This window comes from Mustela putorius, unplaced genomic scaffold (assembly GCF_011764305.1).
Source record: "Mustela putorius furo isolate JIRA1106 unplaced genomic scaffold, ASM1176430v1.1 tig00003854_pilon_pilon_pilon, whole genome shotgun sequence".
Taxonomy (NCBI): domain Eukaryota; kingdom Metazoa; phylum Chordata; class Mammalia; order Carnivora; family Mustelidae; genus Mustela; species Mustela putorius.
The window spans coordinates 5,053,162-5,072,240 of NW_025422006.1; the positions used below are offsets into that span (position 1 = coordinate 5,053,162).

Consider the following 19,079-nt stretch of genomic DNA (forward strand, 5'->3'; position numbering starts at 1 on the left):
CACCCGGGCCAGCAATGTGAACCGTCCCTTCTGGATTTATCTCCCGATTAAAAAAACAACAGCACAATGGTAACGATCCATGAAGAGCATCTGACAATAACAGCCATAACCAAAAAAGTGACATTTCAAAATTAACTTAAAAATCACTTTTTACACTAGAAGAGAGAAATTTCTACCATTAAAAAAAAGGGGGGTTAAGCACTAGGGGCTTCAAGAAACGGGCCTTCTTCGAGTCCAGACACAAGTTAATGACACATTTGCTCAAAACAACTTGTGTCCTTAGTCTCAAAGAGGCACTATTTTAATAAGAACAATCATAACAGTCCTTCCAGGTCTAGTTGTTAAATGCCCTGCAAACTGCCTGCCTTGATGGGAGATGCTATATTCTGCACAGCAAGGCCACCCCAGGACACGGAAATATTACATAGTCGTCAGCTGTGGCCCTAGGTTTGCGGCAGGCATTGTCCAGGAAGGAAATGTTTTTACTCTGTCCGTAGGAAGTTCAAAGGGACGTGTTCATATATTTGACAAGCTGCTTTTACCCACTCTTGAGATGGTGTATTTAACATTCTCAATACAGGTGCACACGGGAACCCCACCGCCCGTGGTCCCCACAGGTGAGCCCCTTACCATCAGTCTCCGCATTCTCTCCTTTTCGATACGTTCCGTCTCTTTCTTCTGCTCTCTTTCCGTGTTGGCGTGCCAAGTTGCCACTGCTTTGGACAGCTTCTGGATCTTCCCGGCCACAGACCGATGGTACTCCTTAAAATCTTTTGCATGCTGCAGAATGCTGTTGAGGTATTCCTATAGGACCCGAACGGAAGAGGGAAAACGATCCTTAAAGCCTACTTCCCAATGTCATCGGAGGTTTCCGTGGAGCCCAAGAAAACACTCAGGGTGTCTTTCACAGCAGCAGAAGACTAGAATTTTCCATGGGGCAGGTGCCCTGGGATGTCTCTTAATAGCTGAGCTGCACAATTTGGGGCTAGTGGGAAAAGCAGCCTCTGGGAGGAGGCGCCAGCTTGTAAGGGAAGCCTCTAGGACCTCGAGGATAGGGCCTCGTGAAAACTGCAGATCAGGGACTGACAGAAGCCGCAAAATGGGTGAGGGTAAGACTGAAAGCAAACCACCCTCCCATCAACCTGAGGGAGGCAGCCATTTCCAGGGAGAGCAGGTCATAAAAGTGATGCCTCCTTCTGCTCTAACTCAGATGTCTTAGGACCGCGACTTGAAATACCATGGAGGGGCAGCTGAACTCGCCGCAGAGGGTTTAGAGCAGTCTTTTAAAGACAGGAGAGGAAACGTGTACCCATAAACATCTAACATTTTTCAAAATGAAACGAAGCCGGGCACTAAATGAAGCCCAGGAAAACAAGCACAATGTATGGGATTGCATCGCAAAATCAGATCCGCCATCAAATGACTTCCAAACGCCTAGAAAAGGGATGTTTTTTAAAAGATCTGCCCCTAGGAGACCTCCAGCTGGGCCCTGCAAAAGCCCAGGAGACGGTATTCATATTTGCTATAAAAATAACCAATTGCTCTCTTCTTTCCTCTTCCAAGTTCCCACTCCGGGGGCCTCTGCCCTCCGGCCACCCGCCCGTGCCCCTCCAGCAGGCAGCTGCAGGCGGGACGGTGAGGAGCACGCCTGCCTGGTATCCAGAAGGCAGGGCCCTCCACCTCACCCCAGCCACAGGAGGCCGTGGACAGGCCACCCACGTCCCCAGCGTGGCCTGGTCTCCCCTCCTGTTCCTTGGGGTGGTCGGCCTACTGCAGCTCCAGGGAACCCTTCTGCTCTGCCATGTTCCCACGGCCCAGCCCCGTGGTCTGTTCTGCAGTCCTCCTGCCTCCGCCGGAGGGCTTGGTCGGGGCATCTCTGCCACTGTGGGGGTGCAGGGTCCAGCCCCCCAGTACCTGGTGCTTCTGCCGGCGCTTCCGCTCCTGCTCGATCTTCTGTTGCTTCTCCAGTTTCTCGGTCATGCGGGCCTCCCGAAGGGTCTGGCGCTTGCTCCGCTTGTAGGCTTTGGAGTTGAGGGCTGTCTCCAGGGTGGTATCCCGTCGCATGCAGGCCACCACCTCCTGTCTCAGCTGTCAAGGGGCAGGGGGGGAAGAGTGGTTGGAGAGCCTGTCCCCAGAGGCAAGGCCTAGCTCCCGGGCCCTGCCCTGCTCCAGCTCCTGGTTAGTGGAGGCACACGACAGACTCTAGAAGGTTCGGCATCACAGGTGGCCTTTTTTGTAAGTGAAGGGACTACACCATGCAAAATCTATGGTGTATTTTCAAAGATGGCATAAGTTTTCTTTCCAAGACATTCAGATCAGGGGAAACACACACACACACACACACACACACTCACAGCACTGTTATCACTAAAAAAAACCAGACGCTGACTTGGGTTTTAAATAAATTCATTCATTCTGCTTAATTATTCTAATGGTATTAATTAGCTAATGATCTTCTGAAATATTTGACTTCATTTTAAGTGCCACAGTAACATTCTCTTTGTGTCTAAAGATTAGCTTGAATGCTGCTCTGTTAAAAAAAAGAGTGGAGAAATGACTTCCTGTTCGCATACAGGAGCTGCAGGCACTCACATTGAACATCAGTTCAACGTTCATGCTCACACAGACGACGGGAAGCACTGGCGCTGGCTTCCCCCACTCCCAATAATGATATTCTTGGAGATATTTACATTTCACACTATATCATGGAGTTCCTTTAGATTATCATTAATATGATGTTTTTTTTTTTTTTTTTTAGATTTTATTTATTTACTTGACGGAGAGAGACACAGCAAGAGAGGGAACACAAGCAGGGGGAGTGGGAGAGGGAGAAGCAGAGAGCCCGATGCAAGGCTCGATCCCAGGGCCCTGGGATCATGACATGAGCCGAAGCCAGACAGACGCTTAATGACTGAGCCACCCAGGCGCCCCTAGATGATCATCAATATGATGTCCTATCCACGTTGTATGTTATGTGGTGGCAGCCAGGGATGGGGTTAGGAAGTATACATTAAAATAATAATTCAATTGAAACTCAACTCAGCATCAATTACAGTTAGTTCACTGGGAAGCTTCATAAATCGTGGATTTTTCTATAATATCAAGCAAAAAATCAGAGACCAGTAAGAGTCTGGCATAGTGAAGCGAATCGGACTATAATCTCACTTGTGAAAATATGCTTGGTTATTAATCATTTAACAGTACTGGATCAAGCCTTTTATTTTCTTTCTTTTCGACTTCCAGCTGAAATCTGCTCCCATGGAACTATGGCCAACTAGCACCCCACCACCACGGACATTATAACCAAGAGGGCAAATGCACTCCCAGGTTCATGGGACAGTAGCAAGTGGGGTAGCTTTGCGATTTCAGTCACTTCCTGCAACAGACCGAGTCATGCAATTCAATACTTCCAAACTACTTTCATCCATTAATAATTCATTTTGCACACCCCGAGACTTTCACCAAGTCAACCCACCCTCCTGAGAAGCACACGCCCCTCTTCCCCTTTGGCTTAAATGAGGCAGTGCGCGGATTGGGCGACCTGCACCTGTTGGCTTCACAAAGCAAAACTCATCGACGTAACAATTCGTTCTCCTTCATTTCTCTAGTATCTGAGATGATAAAACAGCTCATGGCACTAGCTCTGATTCACCAGCGGCCACTAAGAACCACAGGAAGAAAAGAGATGATCATTCACAATTAGTCACCACGTGGGGTGACTGATGGGGTCAAACGGTTTGACATGTTTCTGTAAATGATGAGTTATTCATTTCACAGAGCTGCTATGATATTTGTTAAAATTATTTTCGTCATCACGGCTCAGATTTTACATTCGTGTTTACAAAAGAGGCTCTGGTCTCTCTCTCTCTCTAGATATATCTATATATATCTAGAGAGAGAGATATATCTCTCTCTCTATATATATATATCCCATTCATTCTCGAGGTTTCATCCACGGTAACAAAATGCCATTACTCTGACTTTGGAAACCATAATATGGGGCGGGGGGTTGTCTCTGATATACAGAAGCAAAAAAAAAAAAAAAAAAGAAAGAACGAACAATAAACAATTCAGTCTTCATTATTTTGAGCTCTATGCAGGCGGTCTAAAAGATATACTGTTTTACTCAGTTTCTATCTTTATAACAGCATTGAACAGACGTACATCTATGTCCTATATCTCAGATTCGCTGGGGAAAAGGCATTACCTGACGCTGAAAATTGAGTAACCGAAGTGCTTTCAGTTCCACCGTTGCTTTGGTTCGTAAATCTGGTGGCAAAGAGCCAGGCAGATTTTCCAGTTCTTGTATCCTATGTGCTATGCGAGCCTGGAGCCTAGAGGAAACAATGACATGAGGGAAGGGGAGGTGGAAATACACATTATGATTTAGCCTTAATGATAAATGAGAACCCTTAGTGGGTCTAAGTTCCCGGCCAGACACATTCCAGACGTTACCGGCCGGCTGACTTCTGACACCCAACTAGAGCTTCTGATGTCCAACAGAGAAAAGCTACCTTCGCGTGAATGCAGACAGGTGCTACGTGTTACGGGACACTCTGACCTTCTTCCCTGACCTCTCTCTAACACCCACAAGAAGGGCTGGTGATACACCGAGGAGGGAAGTCAAGTGTCACAGCTCGCCTTGAACAGACAGAAAACGAGAAACAGGATGGCGGGTTTGGCTCCCAAATGCCCCGCTGGTCAGAGTGCAGAACTTGACATCTCTTCCTAATTTCTAGGCCTGCCCCAGGCAACCGGGCCATTTGCTCTCCTTGCCAAGACGCTGATGACAACAGCCGTTAAAGCTGAGTGAACAAGGGCCCTTTTAGGTGCTGCTGAGGCCACAGAAATCAGCCAACCCAAAACGGTCAGAGAGAGCCCTGCCAACCACAACCACTTCCTCTGTGAGCCGGGCTTGTCTGAAAAAGAAGAGGCAAATTAGGCATTTTTAAAAATCAGGGTTGGGGCAGCACAGGATGGTAAAGTAACAGCGTTTAAAAACTGCGAGTTTCTGGGGCACCTGGGTGGCTCAGTCGGTTAAGCATCTGCATTGGGCTCACGTTATGATCCCAGGGTCCTGGGATCGAGCCCCGCATCAGGCTCCCTGCTCAGCGGGGAGCCTGCTTCCCCCTCTCCTGCTCCCCGTTTGTGCTCTCTCTCGCTCGCTCTCTCTGCCAAATAAAGAAATAAATAAAACTTTTAAAAAAATAAAAAATAAAAACTATGAACTTCTAGAGAAGGATTGCTGTGGAGTCTCATCTCAGACATCCTCAAAAATATGACTGCAGGCCCTTCTTCATAATAAAAGCAGAACAGAAGAGAAAAGACATCCCACTTTCTTCACTCAGTTGGGATACTTTTACCGTCACCCATATACACTGGCTTCAGGTTCGCCTGGATCCTGTCCTTACAAATAATTACATGCCGTTTAAATCTATTTTTAGAACTACCTCCCTCCAAACTTGGGGCAGGAGCGTCTTGAATAGATTTCATGGAGAACAGTAAAAGGCAGTAAGTTAAACTAAGTTAACACTCACTACACTAAGGTGTAGCTAATGCACAAAGTTTAATTCTTCCTCCCTCCCTCTCTCCTTCTGTCTCGGTCACACGCACGCACACATGCACGCACACTCGCACCCCCTACAAGGTCAATGTTATAATGGTCCCATCTTCCCGATGAAAAAATTCAGGTTTGGAGATAGCAAGCAACAGGCAGACTTCACAGAGCAAGTGCAGAAGGGGCCCAGACAGAAGTCCTCATTTGCCTGACTCCCCACAGTGACACCCTAGATAACGAATATCCACTTCCTAACTGCAGCGCTGGGACCTTCAAGTATAAAAGCTGATAATTAAAGATTTTTGTAAAAATTCATATTATGTGGGGCGCCTGGCTGGCTCAGTTGGTGGAGGCTGCGATGCTTGGTCTCACGGTTGTAAGTTCAAGCCCCATGTTGGGTGTAGAGATTACTTAAAAAATAAAACCTTAAAAAAAAGTAAAAAAACTAAACATAAATCTGTATCATGGTTTTGTCAGCTTTTAAGATACTGTGTGTTAACATGGAAAAGTAAAATCTTATCTGACCTAGATGTCACAAAATATCCTAATACTTCAAAATAGTTAATTTAAAAAAACAAAAACAAAAACTAAAAACTAATAGCTGTTTGCTCTGGTAGAAAAGGAAGTGGGATTTTAAAAAACAAAATTTAAAAAACAATTTAAAAAAACAAAAACAAAAACTAAAAACTAATAGCTGTTTGCTCTGGTAGAAAAGGAAGTGGGATTTTTTCAAAACTTCAAAAATGATAGTAAGAGAAACATCATTTTTTTCACTGAATTCACTGCAAACAATATTATGACAGATTCCTATCTTATTTGGTACACACACATTATTAATTCTGATTTCCTGACTGATTCATCGTCGGAATGTGCTATTAGTAGTACTGTCTTTGTTATCCTGCTGTTGTTCCAACTGGATGTGCCAACACAAGTGATCACACCTTTAAGTGGCGCTTTCTCTCCTCTTTGCAACAGACTAAACATCTGCGAGTGCAAACAAGTAAACTTCCATCAGTTTTGAAATAAATAAAAATAAATAAATAAAATAAAAAATAATAAACTTCCACCATTTTCTTCTTTTCATCAAATTATTCAGACTTACCCAACATTCTTTCACATTCCTATTGATACTCATGGGATCATTTTCATTTTTTTTAAAGATTTTATTTATTCATTTGACAGACAGAGATCACAAGTAGGCAGAGAGAGGCAGGCAGAGAGAGGGGGTAGAAGCAGGTTCCCTGCTGAGCAGAGAGCATGTTGCGGGGCTCGATCCCAGGACCCTGGGATCATGACCAAAGCCAAAGGCTTAACCCACTGAGCCATCCATGTGCCTCTAGCATGTTTTTTTTTTTTTTTTTTTAATTTTTATTTTATTTTTCACTGTAGGAACGAAGGTCCATTTCATTTGTCCAATTCAATTTTTTAAATAGTGACATAGCCCCAAATCTCCAATTATAGCCAAAGATGATGCATCTTAACTACAAGTTTGATAGAAAAACCTACTACTTTTTAAAAAAATATGTAATTTTTTTTAAAAGATTTTATTTATTTATTTATTTGACAGACAGAGATCACAAGTAGGTAGAGAGGCAGGCAGAGAGAGAGGAGGAAGCAGGCTCCCCGCTGAGCAGAGAGCCCAATGTGGGACTCGATCCCAGGACCCTGGGATCATGACCTGAGCCGAAGGCAGAGGCTTTAACCAACAGAATATGGCAGAAACGAAGACCATATTATAGGAAAATTAGTGATGAGAGCCAGTGATTTCATTAGGCTACTTCCCTGGTTCTAGATTGACTGTAGACCTTTTTCATCTGAATATCCCAGAACTCCAACCATCCTTGGTGTTCTGGTTTCCTCTCTTTGACAAAGTGGGTCAGGTGTGAAATTAGAGGCATATCTGCTTTTCCTTAATCTTCCAAAGGTCTGTGGAAATAAGACTAAACAAATAATCTTAGGACAACAGGGCTGAGAGCACCGAGATGAAGTCACAGGGAGCAGGAGAGACGGAGGACGGTGGGGAGTCGGAGAAGGTGGGAGCTGGTGTGGGGGCGGGGGTCTTCTTCCTGAAACGTCTGCTTCTCCAAAGGGCCTAGTGATTGGTCAGTGAATCTCAGCTTCCCCAGCACAAAAGAATTTTCTTTTACGAAAGGGAGGCAAGAAGTGCCAAGTGTGAACATTTAAACTGCAGAATAGGGAAGGGAGATTCCAGAGTAAAATTACATGCACTTGGTTCAGCGCGGGGTGGGTGGGGAGCGAGGGTCCAGGAGGGGCTCCTTTAATGTAGGAAATTTTCTCTCCTTGCGGTGGTTGTTGTCATTGTTAATAGAAATCTTCATTTTAAATAACGCTCCTCTCCAGACAATTTCGTCTCCCCATCAATAGGATCCAGCAGGTAGTCCGATAAAGAGATTTGAGATTCTAAACTTCCAGAAACAACAACACAAGCAATACTGCTAACTGCAGGAGACTCATTTAGTGTCCTCACGAGCACAGAAAATTGAAGCAGAATTAGGTCACTCAGGTTTTTCATACAGATTGAACAGTAAATCAAGAGGGGTTACTGTTCCGGCAAGAAAAAGAGTTCCATTAGAGGTAACAGAATATTTGCTCAGGTCCGGAGGAGAAGTTTATGATTCCTGTAGGAGAGTTATTTGAACAGAAAATGACACTGGTACATTTTGTTCCTTCAAGAAGCTGAGTGACACTTAAAAAAAAAAAAAAATAAGAGAGAGGGAGAGGGAGTCTGACTTTTTGTAACTCTGCTGATAAAACGGCCCTTGGTAATTTTCAGAAGGAATTTCAGGGCTTCACTGGGGGAGCTGGGGAAGGACAGAAGGCAGGCTAAGCAGACGGGGCTTGCTTCCTGAAGCAAGGTGCGCCACTGTGTCCACACTAAATCCAGAGGTGATCCCGGAGAGGCCTGGCCTGATGTGACCGGGCTCTTCTCGGAGAACTCTTTGGAATGACAAGTGCACCTTCCATGTAAACATCTGTAGAATTCGTCTGCCTCCTACTGTGACAACTCCGAGCCCTTTTGCCCAAATGTGTACCTTGGAGTGGAAGAACAGAAGTCAGATATACTGACAGGGCAAGGAAAGTGTGCCACAAAGGCCGGGGTGGGGGCGAGAAGCACTGGAAATATCTCTCCAACACTTACTACAGGAAAAGGCAGTCCGTTCCATCATTAAGAGAAAGATGGTCAAGAAGAAAAGGATCCAATTTAAATGAGAACAAAATGTTTTAATGGTAGAGCTTGTACGGATCTGAGGCAAAGTGTGCACAGGCAGAAACTTATTTATGCTCTTGCCGCGTGAAGAAGGTCAATTTGTCAAGATTCTGATTTTATGATGAACAAGAGAAACAGCCAAATGACTTAAAAGTTAGAAAGAAAGCTGAGATTCTGACAAGTTCCCTTCAATTTTCGCAGATGAGGTAAGTGATATTACAATGGTCAAAGACATGAACATCTGTTAGAGTTTCTGACAGATGATTTTTGCTCCAACCAAGTTCATAAAATTATGGAAGAGGGCTTTTTTTCCCCCTTAGACCTTGCTCAAATTACTCAATCAGAAGACAAAAAAAATTGGACCCCCCCCCCCGCCCCCAGTTACTGGTGCTAAAGATGAGTGAGCCGCTCTCTCATCAAGGGGCAAGGGTTCCTCTGCTGTCTCTCACAAGAGCCCACAGCACTTGATCAAACCCTTTCTAAAGGAAAAATGTAATTAATTTCTGCTGCTGAACAATTCATCTCCATACAGAGAAGTCAGCTCTCGCCCCTCTGACCAAGGAAGATAAAAGATACACTGCAAGGCTGCCCATGGAAACCTATACCTCTTCTCAAGATGGCCGCAGGAAAGTTCAAGTCCAAAGACCCCACCAGGTTTGCGGACCCAGGGTTGCCAGAGCGATGGTTTCAGAAGCCACGTGGCTTTACAGAAGAGGAGATGTTTATCAAGCAATGATAATAATATGACAATAGTCATTACCCCATATCGTGCAGGGCTTATCATTTAAAAGATACTGACACCTGTATTTTTTTTTTCTTATTGGCATGGGACCAGAGGACCAAAACATTTCCACCCTGGAACAGGCTATACCGTACCACTCAGTCCTGTATACTCTGGGATGTCTTCTGTTAAGATCACTTCTAAAAAAGGGGCTAAAATGGGCTCATGACTAGAAAGGCCTGCAAATTAAAGTTCTGGTAAAAACGATAAAGAAAATTTAGGACTCAGTAAAACACATACACACCCATGACACAGGCTGCGTAAGGAAAAAAAAAGTCCAGATGTGTTTCTAGGTATAGAGAGTGTCTGTTCTGAATGTCGTTCGCATGACAGACAACAGTCCTGGTAGCTTCGCACATTCAAGAAAGGGAACAAAAATGCTAGCTCTTAGGAAGTCAGGATTTTAGAGTAACTAAACAATACCTCCTTGATTCCATTTACTGTCTTTTTTTAAAAATACCTATGGGGCTCCATGGGAGGCTCAGTCGGTTAGGCAGCCTCGAGTACCGCATCCCACGGGGCTCTGCTTCCCCCTCGCTCAATCTCTTCCCCGCTTGCCAATATATGCGCTGTCTTAAATAAATAAATCTTGTAAAAGAAATGCCTTTGACTTTTTTTTTTTTAACTTGAAAACAGCATACAGCACCATGTATAAAAAAGTTCTCCGACCCCAAATAAGAATATAGGGCTAACATTTGACTTCGTACCACACAGTGATCGGCATAGCAACACTGCAATCCCAACGGACTGATGGGTATCTAACTCTCTAGGGGTACCTAAAACTCGGGGAACGGCAATATGAAAGCTCTTCACTGAGGATTAGTACTAGGAATGAGAGCAGAGCTCTACGCTTCATCCAAAAAGCTAAGCACGTTTAATGGCAAGTACTGTGATTTCTTCCTCAGAGTCACACTCAAAGCTGGCAAGTTAGTATTTTAATCTAATAACAAGTCATGCGTTTTTCAATAAAGACCCAGATAATGTCTTTCAAGGGAGCCTGGATGTTATTTACTAACATTCCCTAGGACTTCTAAACTTCAGTTTTCTTTTGACTGAAATAATAATCAGGAAAAGGTAATGGCTGATATGTACTCAAAATCTTCGTATTGTTTAGTCTCCCCCACTACAAGAGCTACTGCAACACTCTCTTTTAACACCGAAGGAAACTGAGTCACAGAGAAGAGATGTCACTTGGGATGCCCGGGTGGCTCAGCTGGTTAAGGGTCTGACTCTTGATTTCAGCTCAGGTTATGATCTCAGGGTGATGGGACTGAGCTCCATGTCAGGCTCCACACTCAGTGGGGAGTCTGCTTGGGATTCTCTCTCCCTCTCCCTCTCCCCTTCCACCCCCCTCACATATGCTCTCTCTCTCTCCCTCTCAAGTAAATAAATAAAATCTTAGAAAAAAAAAGGAGAGAGAGAGAGATGTAACTTGACCAAGGTAACACAGCTGGTAAGTGACAGAGGCCGCACGACTGGCCAACTCCAGAGACCATGATCTTAGCCTTGTTTTATCTTGAATCCTTACTCATGGACTCTCTTTTTGGTTAACATTAACCATTTATTTATATGAAGGGCCTGCTAGCTCCAGCTTGTCCACAGTCCGTTTTTATAAATCAAGTTTTATTGGAACACGGCCAGTACATCATTGTCTGTGAACGCTCTCATGATAAGGGCAGAGCTGAGGGACCTTCGCTATGGGCCTGCAAAGGGTAAAATGTTTACCATGAGGCCTTTTACAGAAAAAGTTTGCCAACCACGGATGAGGACAAATGTGCCAAGTCAGGTGAGAATCAAGTTTCTGGAATAAGAGTTAAATATGGACTCTGCGTGAAGGCAGCTTACTCCTAAGGCCGGAGCAAGCAGGAGAGCCACAAATGCACACATTACAATGAAAAACCCACTCAGTAGCTCTAGTAGCATGCGATGGGTCATGACCCTGAAGGTCCGGCTGGCATGGCGCACGCAAGGCGCAGCCAGCTCAGAGTCATTTGCAGGATGAAATGACAAGCCACAACAAGGCCCCGCTTGGGCTACAAGTGAGAAGACACCCTTCTTGGATCTACAAGCTCTCGGGGCTGGGCTCCTGTCTTCACCTCACTGGCGCCCAGCACGGTGCCTGGCATGTCACAGGGGGTGATGACCATTTTCTAACTCCGTGGCGGAAAATCACAGTCCTGTCCACTCCCATCACCCCAGTGGCACACAAACTTGGGGTCCCGCCCGGGGCCTCGTCCCACAGGGCAGGGCGACCCCCCACCTCCCCCGGGCTCCATGGTGCTCAGGAGGACACTGTGGCCAGCCCCCACCCGGGGATGGGTGCGGGTACCTGTACTCGCGCTCCTGCAGGATCTCCACCGGGTCCAGGCCTTGCGGTTTCTGGATGGGGCTGATGCGGCTCTGCTTCTGCTGCAGCTGCAGGACGGGCGAGGGCTGCCCCGGGGCCGGCTGCGGCACGGAGGGCCCGGGCACGGCGGCCGCGGGCGTCTGCGCGGCGGCGGGGGGCGCGGGCGAGGGCCGGCCGCTGGGCGCGGGCACCGGCAGCTTCTGCGGGGTGCTCGGGCCGCTCAGCTCCGGCCCCGGGCCTGCGGGACAAGAGCGACATGGGCAGCTTGGGCGGGCCGGCGCCCTGCGGCCACCCCCGGCCAGCAGCCGGCCCCCGGCCAGCAGCCGGCCACCCCCGCCTTGGGGGACAACGGAACATCTCCGGACAAGGGAGGAGGAGGGGAGGAAAGGAGATGGGGAAGGGGGGAGGTGGGGGGGGTTGTCAGTGAGAAGAGCCTGGCATCTGTTCTCAGAGCGCGGGGCCTTCACTGATGAACACCGGTGACATGGCCCAAAGACGATGCAATTCGTACATACATTCAAGAAACGGATGGTCAGCTCTTAATGGAGCTCTAGAGTAGGCTGTTGGGGTTTTTTGGTTTTGTTTTTGTCTTTTTAAGGATTGCAGGTGCATTCAAGAGCTCAGGAAAGTTAGGGAGTCCTGTAGCCAGATGCAATCTGAGTGCGGTCCTAACATCCCATTCTGCAGGCTGCACCTTGTGGGGCTTGAGACAGACCCTTCGCCTAAGCTGGGGTTTCCAAACACAGCCGGCAGCCCGGCCAGCCCTCCCTGCGAACCAAAAGGCGCACATGTTTTCCCTTAATGACCTAAAAGGCACATTTCAGGCTTCATCAGTGCATCTCAGGAATTGAAGGTTCGTTTGTGTGTGTGTGTGTGTGTTTTAACCACATATAAGAAAGTGTTTCTGAAAACATTCAGTGTGTGTGTGTGGGGGGGAGCAAATCCACTCATTCCACCCATAAAAACTAGCAAATATTAAGATTCAGGAGAGCATTTTTTTTCTCATGCTAACAGAATAAAGGGATACGCAATCATCAAGCTTATCAAAATGCACTTAATAAGTTAATTTAATGCAATTTTCCACATTAAACTTCAGGAGTTCAAATTGATTGCTAGGTATGGACCGAAAATAAGAAGTGTTCTCTCTCTCTTTATAGTTAAAATTTTACTTACTTCAAAATTATAAATAAGATTAGTGATGCTACCAGATGAATTAGGAAATGAAAAAAAAATCTAAGTTGTTAAAACCTCTGAGAGGCATTCTCCCAAGCATTTTCTATATCTTCTCTAAGAAAAGTTAAAACTATTATACGGTAATAAAATAATAGTCTGTATACTTCAGAGCGCCTTAATAATTAACCATACAAAGACATACATTATGAAAAATTAGACACATTTATTCAATTTCCAGCCAACACCACTCAGAAATGGGCTTAAATGACAATGCAAGGAGAGTATAAGCAAACATTTTGACAGGAAGAATGTGAGGAATTAGAACAAACTGCTTAGGAAACTGTACACGTGTGTGTGTGCGGGGGAGGGACTAATGTGCTTTTTTTCACCTTCCTTGTGAAATTAGGTAAACTTTCCAAAACACGTGCAGCTACATAGTCCTGAGGTAGCCCTAGGTCCAGTGAGGAATGAAAAACTCTTCAGGGAAAAAAAAAAAAAACATTTAAAAAAATTTTCTATTTTAAGCATCGTAGATGTACTGTCGTAATAAAGAGATTCTTTTCAGCTAAATACTTTCTTGATTTTTTTTTTTCTGAATGGGAAGTCTTTTACATAATGCATCGCGTTTCATAATATTTTATATTTAGAAGTTTCCTTCATCCGTATATAAGAAACCGATTTCTACACATTAAATCTCAGGGTTGTTAAGCATTGGAATGAGTTATGGAGGGATGTTTTAGAATGTTTTCCCTAGAGGTCTTTAAAACAGGGTAGATTTTTCATCTAGTTTACTTTAGGTGTGATCCAGCCAAAAAGAGGAGAGAGACAGAGATTTCTAACAGGTTGATTCTCTGTGATTCTATAAATCTCCTTAATAAACTTAAGAAACTGATAGAATTAAATATATTTCAAAACTTGGTATAAGCATACTAAAACCCACTCATTGCGCCCCCTAAAAACACCACCATCTTTAATAAAGAAAATGCGGGTCTTGCTGATACGATATCACAATAATTACTTGGTGTTCAGTTCTACGAGTATTTTCCTTCTTTCAAAGTTTAAATAATTCATCAACAAAAGCCAGAACAGGGCACTAGTGTTACACATTCCACCTGGTTCCAGAACTTTCTTCGTTAGCTTTCTTGCCTGTAATTACCTACGCAGAAGCCTCTGATGACTCCTTGAGGTATATTCAAGTCTATATTTTTAAAGCCACATTTCATCAAAGGATGGTATCCAAACCATGTCTGATACTCCTAGTTCCAGTCCTAATCATTTTTAGCCTATGACTCAAGACAAGATCTAATACACCCAATAATTTGACTTTCTGAATTCATTAAAGACAAAGACATTCTTAGCCAGCTGACCGACCCTTAAAATGGAGAAGCAGAGAGACAGAGACCCAAACATGAACTTCCATATTCAAGTCTCCCAATTCAAAAAGTCCCACAACTTGCTGTCAACGAGCCTGAGCTAGTCCCTTAACCCCGTGAGGCTCAGTCTCCCCATCCGTAGAATGGGGTCGTAACCTCACCCCCTAGGATGGGAGCGAGGACTCAGTGAGACCGGGTAGCCACACGCTCCAAGCCTCCACTCTGGTCATTTTTAATACTAGCAAGGCCAAGAAGATTAAGTCTCATTCAGTTACTTAGCTTTATAGAGAAACCCCATGGCGAAGGCAAGGCTTTTAGGGAAGCTTGGTACTGTGCTGGCTGGCAGTGTTGAGAGTACACTCTCCTACAGCAAACTTCAGGATGTTTCTGTGGCTCAAGACGACTTGGCACAAACACTCAGATAAGTCGGCTTGCCACCTGCTTCCTGCCGAGCTCCTATCAAGAGCCACTTACAAGCAAATTCCTTTCCCGACTAAACACCGCGAGTTCATTTACTGCGTGGGGCTATTTTTTCCTCCCTCCCAACAGATTACATAAAAACTCCTACTTACAGAGCCCAGGGAAGCGAGGGCAGCTTGCCGCAGACGGACATGCCCAGAATGTAACTGCCGGTTTTTTTGCATTTCTTGCTTGTCCCTCAGGCCGCGCAGAGCTGAGGTACCTGGCGAGGTCGGCTCTCTATCAACAGAAGCCATCGCTGCTACCGACACCCGCGGTCTGCTAAATGATCAGACCGCTTCCCGGGATCTTCACACGTAAGACAAATTACATTCCTTAGCTTATCTCCTATCCACCCCACTCCCAACATAAACAATTCAGGCTCAATTGTCAGAGCTTCCAAATGTGGCTGTTTCCCCCTCAGTCCTCACCTCGGAAATCAAGGCAGAGGTATGTCCAGACACCCCTGAGAGTGACCCCATGCAGCTGAGGTGGGCAGGGGGCATCTTTCTCGGATGCATCCCTCTGCCTGATTTTAGGAAACAGGAAAACGAACTTATTAAAACACCGGAGTCTCAACATGTACAGAATTTCTGTGCGTTCAGGGCTCACACTGTCTTCCTAGCACACTAGGATCCTCATTCAATATTCTGTGCCTTAAATAAGGATTTAAGTGGTTTCCATGGGTTGAAAAAAATAAATGTAATGAAGTGTATTTAAATTGAACGTACCTAGATATTTTAGGTACCCAAAAAGAGTGGGGGTGGGAGGGGCAGGGAGCAGGAGAGGCAAGTGCTGAGAAAAATTAGCAACGAAACGTTTACTTTCTACCATAAGATCTTCCCCACCCCACACCAACCCCCCCCAAGAAACAAACAACAAAAAAACCAAAAACCCCTGAAACACCCAAAGTTATACAGTTCTTATTTTTAATTTTGCTTTAGTCTCCATAGAAGAAATAAATGAATCAAAGTGGAAAAAAAAAAAAAAAGATGATGGCTTAGATGTGCACAGAGCCCACAGCAGGTAAGGATTTAGAATTGTTTAAATTTAAGAAGAATTATTTGTTCAGTGTGCAACTCCTGCAGTCAACCCATATTTCTCCAGTCGTGGCCTCTGAGGATGTGGGTCACTTAGGGTGAGCAGGTTTGACGCAGACCACCCCAGCCAAAGAGATTCTCCCAAACATGAGTAACACTACAAAGCCGGACAAAAGAAACATGGAATATACTGCCAGATAAATGGACATCCTTAAACTTATTTTTTTCTCTAATATATTAGTAGAGGTATTTATAAACACAAATACTTTTTTTTTTTAAATTAAGGAGGGATGAAGGTAAGTAATAACAAATTTAAAAAATATTAACTCTAAAAATAAAATATGCTTTGCCTTATTTTGACTTGCCCTAAGTGCCAACCCCCCCCAAAAAAGTCTGTCAAGTAATGACGTCATCCGACTCTGAAAGCTGAGATTTGGGGACAAGGTGTAGCTGCCTTCCCAGTGGCAGGAATGGGTCTGCTCTGTTGGCGGGACGGAGCTCCTTCCAGCTTTGTCCACAGCCTCCTTGCCTACTCTGGCATCAAACACGATCTGCCCAAATACCTTCCTTTCTAATGAAGCCTGACCGCCGGAAATACAAGAGACAGAGCACTGAGTAACACAACGGCTTCCTCCTGACCCTGGTGAGCAAAGACGAAGCATCAGAGATGGGTAACGCCTGGTCCAGAAAACACACTCAGGATTGTGCTCACTGGGATGTGAAGTGGCCGTTCGGTACAGCGTCCAGACAACAAAACCTTGATCACCTAAGTTTTACTACTTTAATCGGTCTCCTTCTTCGAACTTTGGGTGAAAAGGTTTCTGAAATGAATCCTCCAGCTTCCTGCCTTCTTAAAGGGTACTCGGGCCTCTTTTCCTGCTATGCACGGGTTATTTGAAAAAGCACTCATGTCTGGGGCGCCTGAGTGGCTCAGTCGGTTAAGCATCTGCCTTGGGCTCAGGTGATGATCTCAGGGTCGCGGGATTGAGTCTCCTATCGGGCTCCCTGCTCAGCGGGGGGTCTGTTTCTCCCTCTGCTCTTCACCCTGCTTGCACACTCTCTCTCTCTCTCGAATAAAATCTTAAAAAAAAAAAAAAAAAATAAAAAAGTAGTGATGCTCGTGGAGGTCTGTGATGACAGCCCAGGCCATGCTTCGATGCGCCATGAAGGACGCCTATAGGACACGGTCCCACACCACTAGCGCCTGCGAGGTACTGGCTTTGCTTCTCCCTCCTCCAACTACCAACTCACTGGTGGTTCTAGAGGAAACTACTGCAATGTGGCATGTCAAGAGTCCTAAATTCGCTGCCCTTGTCTGGAGAACCAGTAGACAGCCTCTAGGTAAGGAGCGGAGATCCTTTTTCTTTTGGGACACCCATGAAGAAAACGGCTGCTGTCTTTGGCTCCTGGTTTAAGACACATTCTTTCTGGGCCATGCATGAGCACCTCTGTGATGAAGAAGTCAGGGCAGGGGTAAGGACACAGGCTCTGGGGCAGACCTCTAACATGGGCATCCCGACTCTCCATGTTCTAGGCGGGTGCCATGCGCAGAACATTCGAGCTGCGCACAACACACAAGGCAGTCCCATGGGTGCTTAGGAAGCACAGGCTACACACCCAGAGACATGCGTGTACTTTTTCCTTCCCTCTGGCTGCCTTCCCAAGAGCTGGAGTTAGGCTGTTCTGAACCCTCTAAACACAACAGGTGTCCGCAGTCCCATTTTCGGCCTGGCTTTCCTCAGTCCCACAGGGTCCTCCACCTGCCAGAGCACCACGGTCCCTACACAGAGGTCTGGAGCGGACGCGATCCTTTCCTGCTCCTTAAAACTCCTTAAAACCCATTCCTAAGGCTACATCCACAATTAACAAGGTGAGTTAATCCTTCCAGTAGGCCAACTCTTGGAGCCTCCCCCACCAGAAAAGAAACATTTGCAAACCCAGAAGGCAGACGATAACTGAAAGATAATACTACTACTAATCTGAACTTCTCTCCACTGCCTAAGTCCTCAAGCTTAGACAAAGTACCAATGTCCCAAATGAATCGTTGGCAGTGATCCGCACGTCCCGGCTTGCCCCAGGGAGAGGGAAGCAGTCACAGGACAGGGTGTCAACGTTGAGGAAGACCCTGGGATTCCAAACTCTACTTAGGACAGAACCATCAACTCTTCGTTTATCTGGTGGTTAACAGAAACCTTGCTAGAGAAAACAACGTTCACAGAAGCTCATCACACAGCTCCCCGCACCTCTGAGTTCTAGTGGCAGGGTCCAGCCAGACCATCAGAAGGCCATGCACAGGACCGGCTCATCTCCACCTCTAACGTCCTATCACAGCCTGGGGTCTGATGCCAGGGTCTATAGAAGAAAGAGGCCGCATGGATTCTGTTACTCTGTTTATTAGGAACAAATCTTATTGATGCCTCTATGATGCAGTGTCTCTTACAACAATAATAACAACACCAATAATTTAAAAAAGAAAAATCCCACCTGGAAAATCTACCTTATAGTCTCAGGCTAGAAAAGGCTCTGCATTCCTCTGAGCAATGGGTAAGCCGCCTGCTCCCGCATGGTGAGGCTTTGGTAGCAGACCCCGGGTCTCCTCTCCTGGCTGCCAGGAAGCCGCAGTCCTCTCTCGAGCTCCGGGGCAGCAACCGTGAGCTCTGGGGGGCCCTCCATGCCCCTGACCTCCCTGACCCCGACTGCTATTTCCCTCTGTTTCTGATTTCCTACTTGATAATGACTTTACCGCAGGTTTGCTCTGCGGAGGTCTCCCTAAATGCTCTTCTCCACGCCAAGGGGCAGAGAGGAATAAATCAACACCCAAGGCATGGCTCGAGGAGAGCTGAGTCTAGGGGCGCCTTCTGGCCACGGGAACGCTCTAGGGGCCTGGTTCTTAACCTGGGCCGGGTGGCCGAGCTCCCGACCGGACCAACCTTGAGCCTCTCGAAAGAGAATGCAGAATCGCCGGGGGACACGGCTTCCTTCCCGGGAGCCCTGCAGGGCAGGAGCCCAGGGATCCAGCTACGGAAGCCACACAAGGGCACAACAAAAGGCGAGGCCAGAACAGAGCTGAGAGCAGCCCGGCGCCTCTGCCAGCCGGACCTTAGCCGTCCTCCTTAGCCG

General features: G+C 46.1%; 1 protein-coding gene across 8 annotated transcripts in view; it reads right to left on the reverse strand.

Annotated features, from left to right (window-relative positions):
- SMARCA2 (SWI/SNF related, matrix associated, actin dependent regulator of chromatin, subfamily a, member 2) overlaps window positions 1-19,079 on the reverse strand; it is a 179,535-nt gene that overhangs the window by 137,071 nt on the left and 23,385 nt on the right. For all 8 annotated transcript variants that reach the window (XM_045065039.1, XM_045065045.1, XM_045065043.1 and 5 more), the window contains exons 5-8: window positions 11,897-12,152; window positions 4,208-4,334; window positions 1,915-2,088; window positions 631-804 (exon numbers count right to left, since the gene is read on the reverse strand). In XM_045065039.1, coding sequence (XP_044920974.1) covers window positions 631-804; window positions 1,915-2,088; window positions 4,208-4,334; window positions 11,897-12,152 — 731 coding nt within the window. The remainder of the gene's footprint in view (window positions 1-630; window positions 805-1,914; window positions 2,089-4,207; window positions 4,335-11,896; window positions 12,153-19,079) is intronic.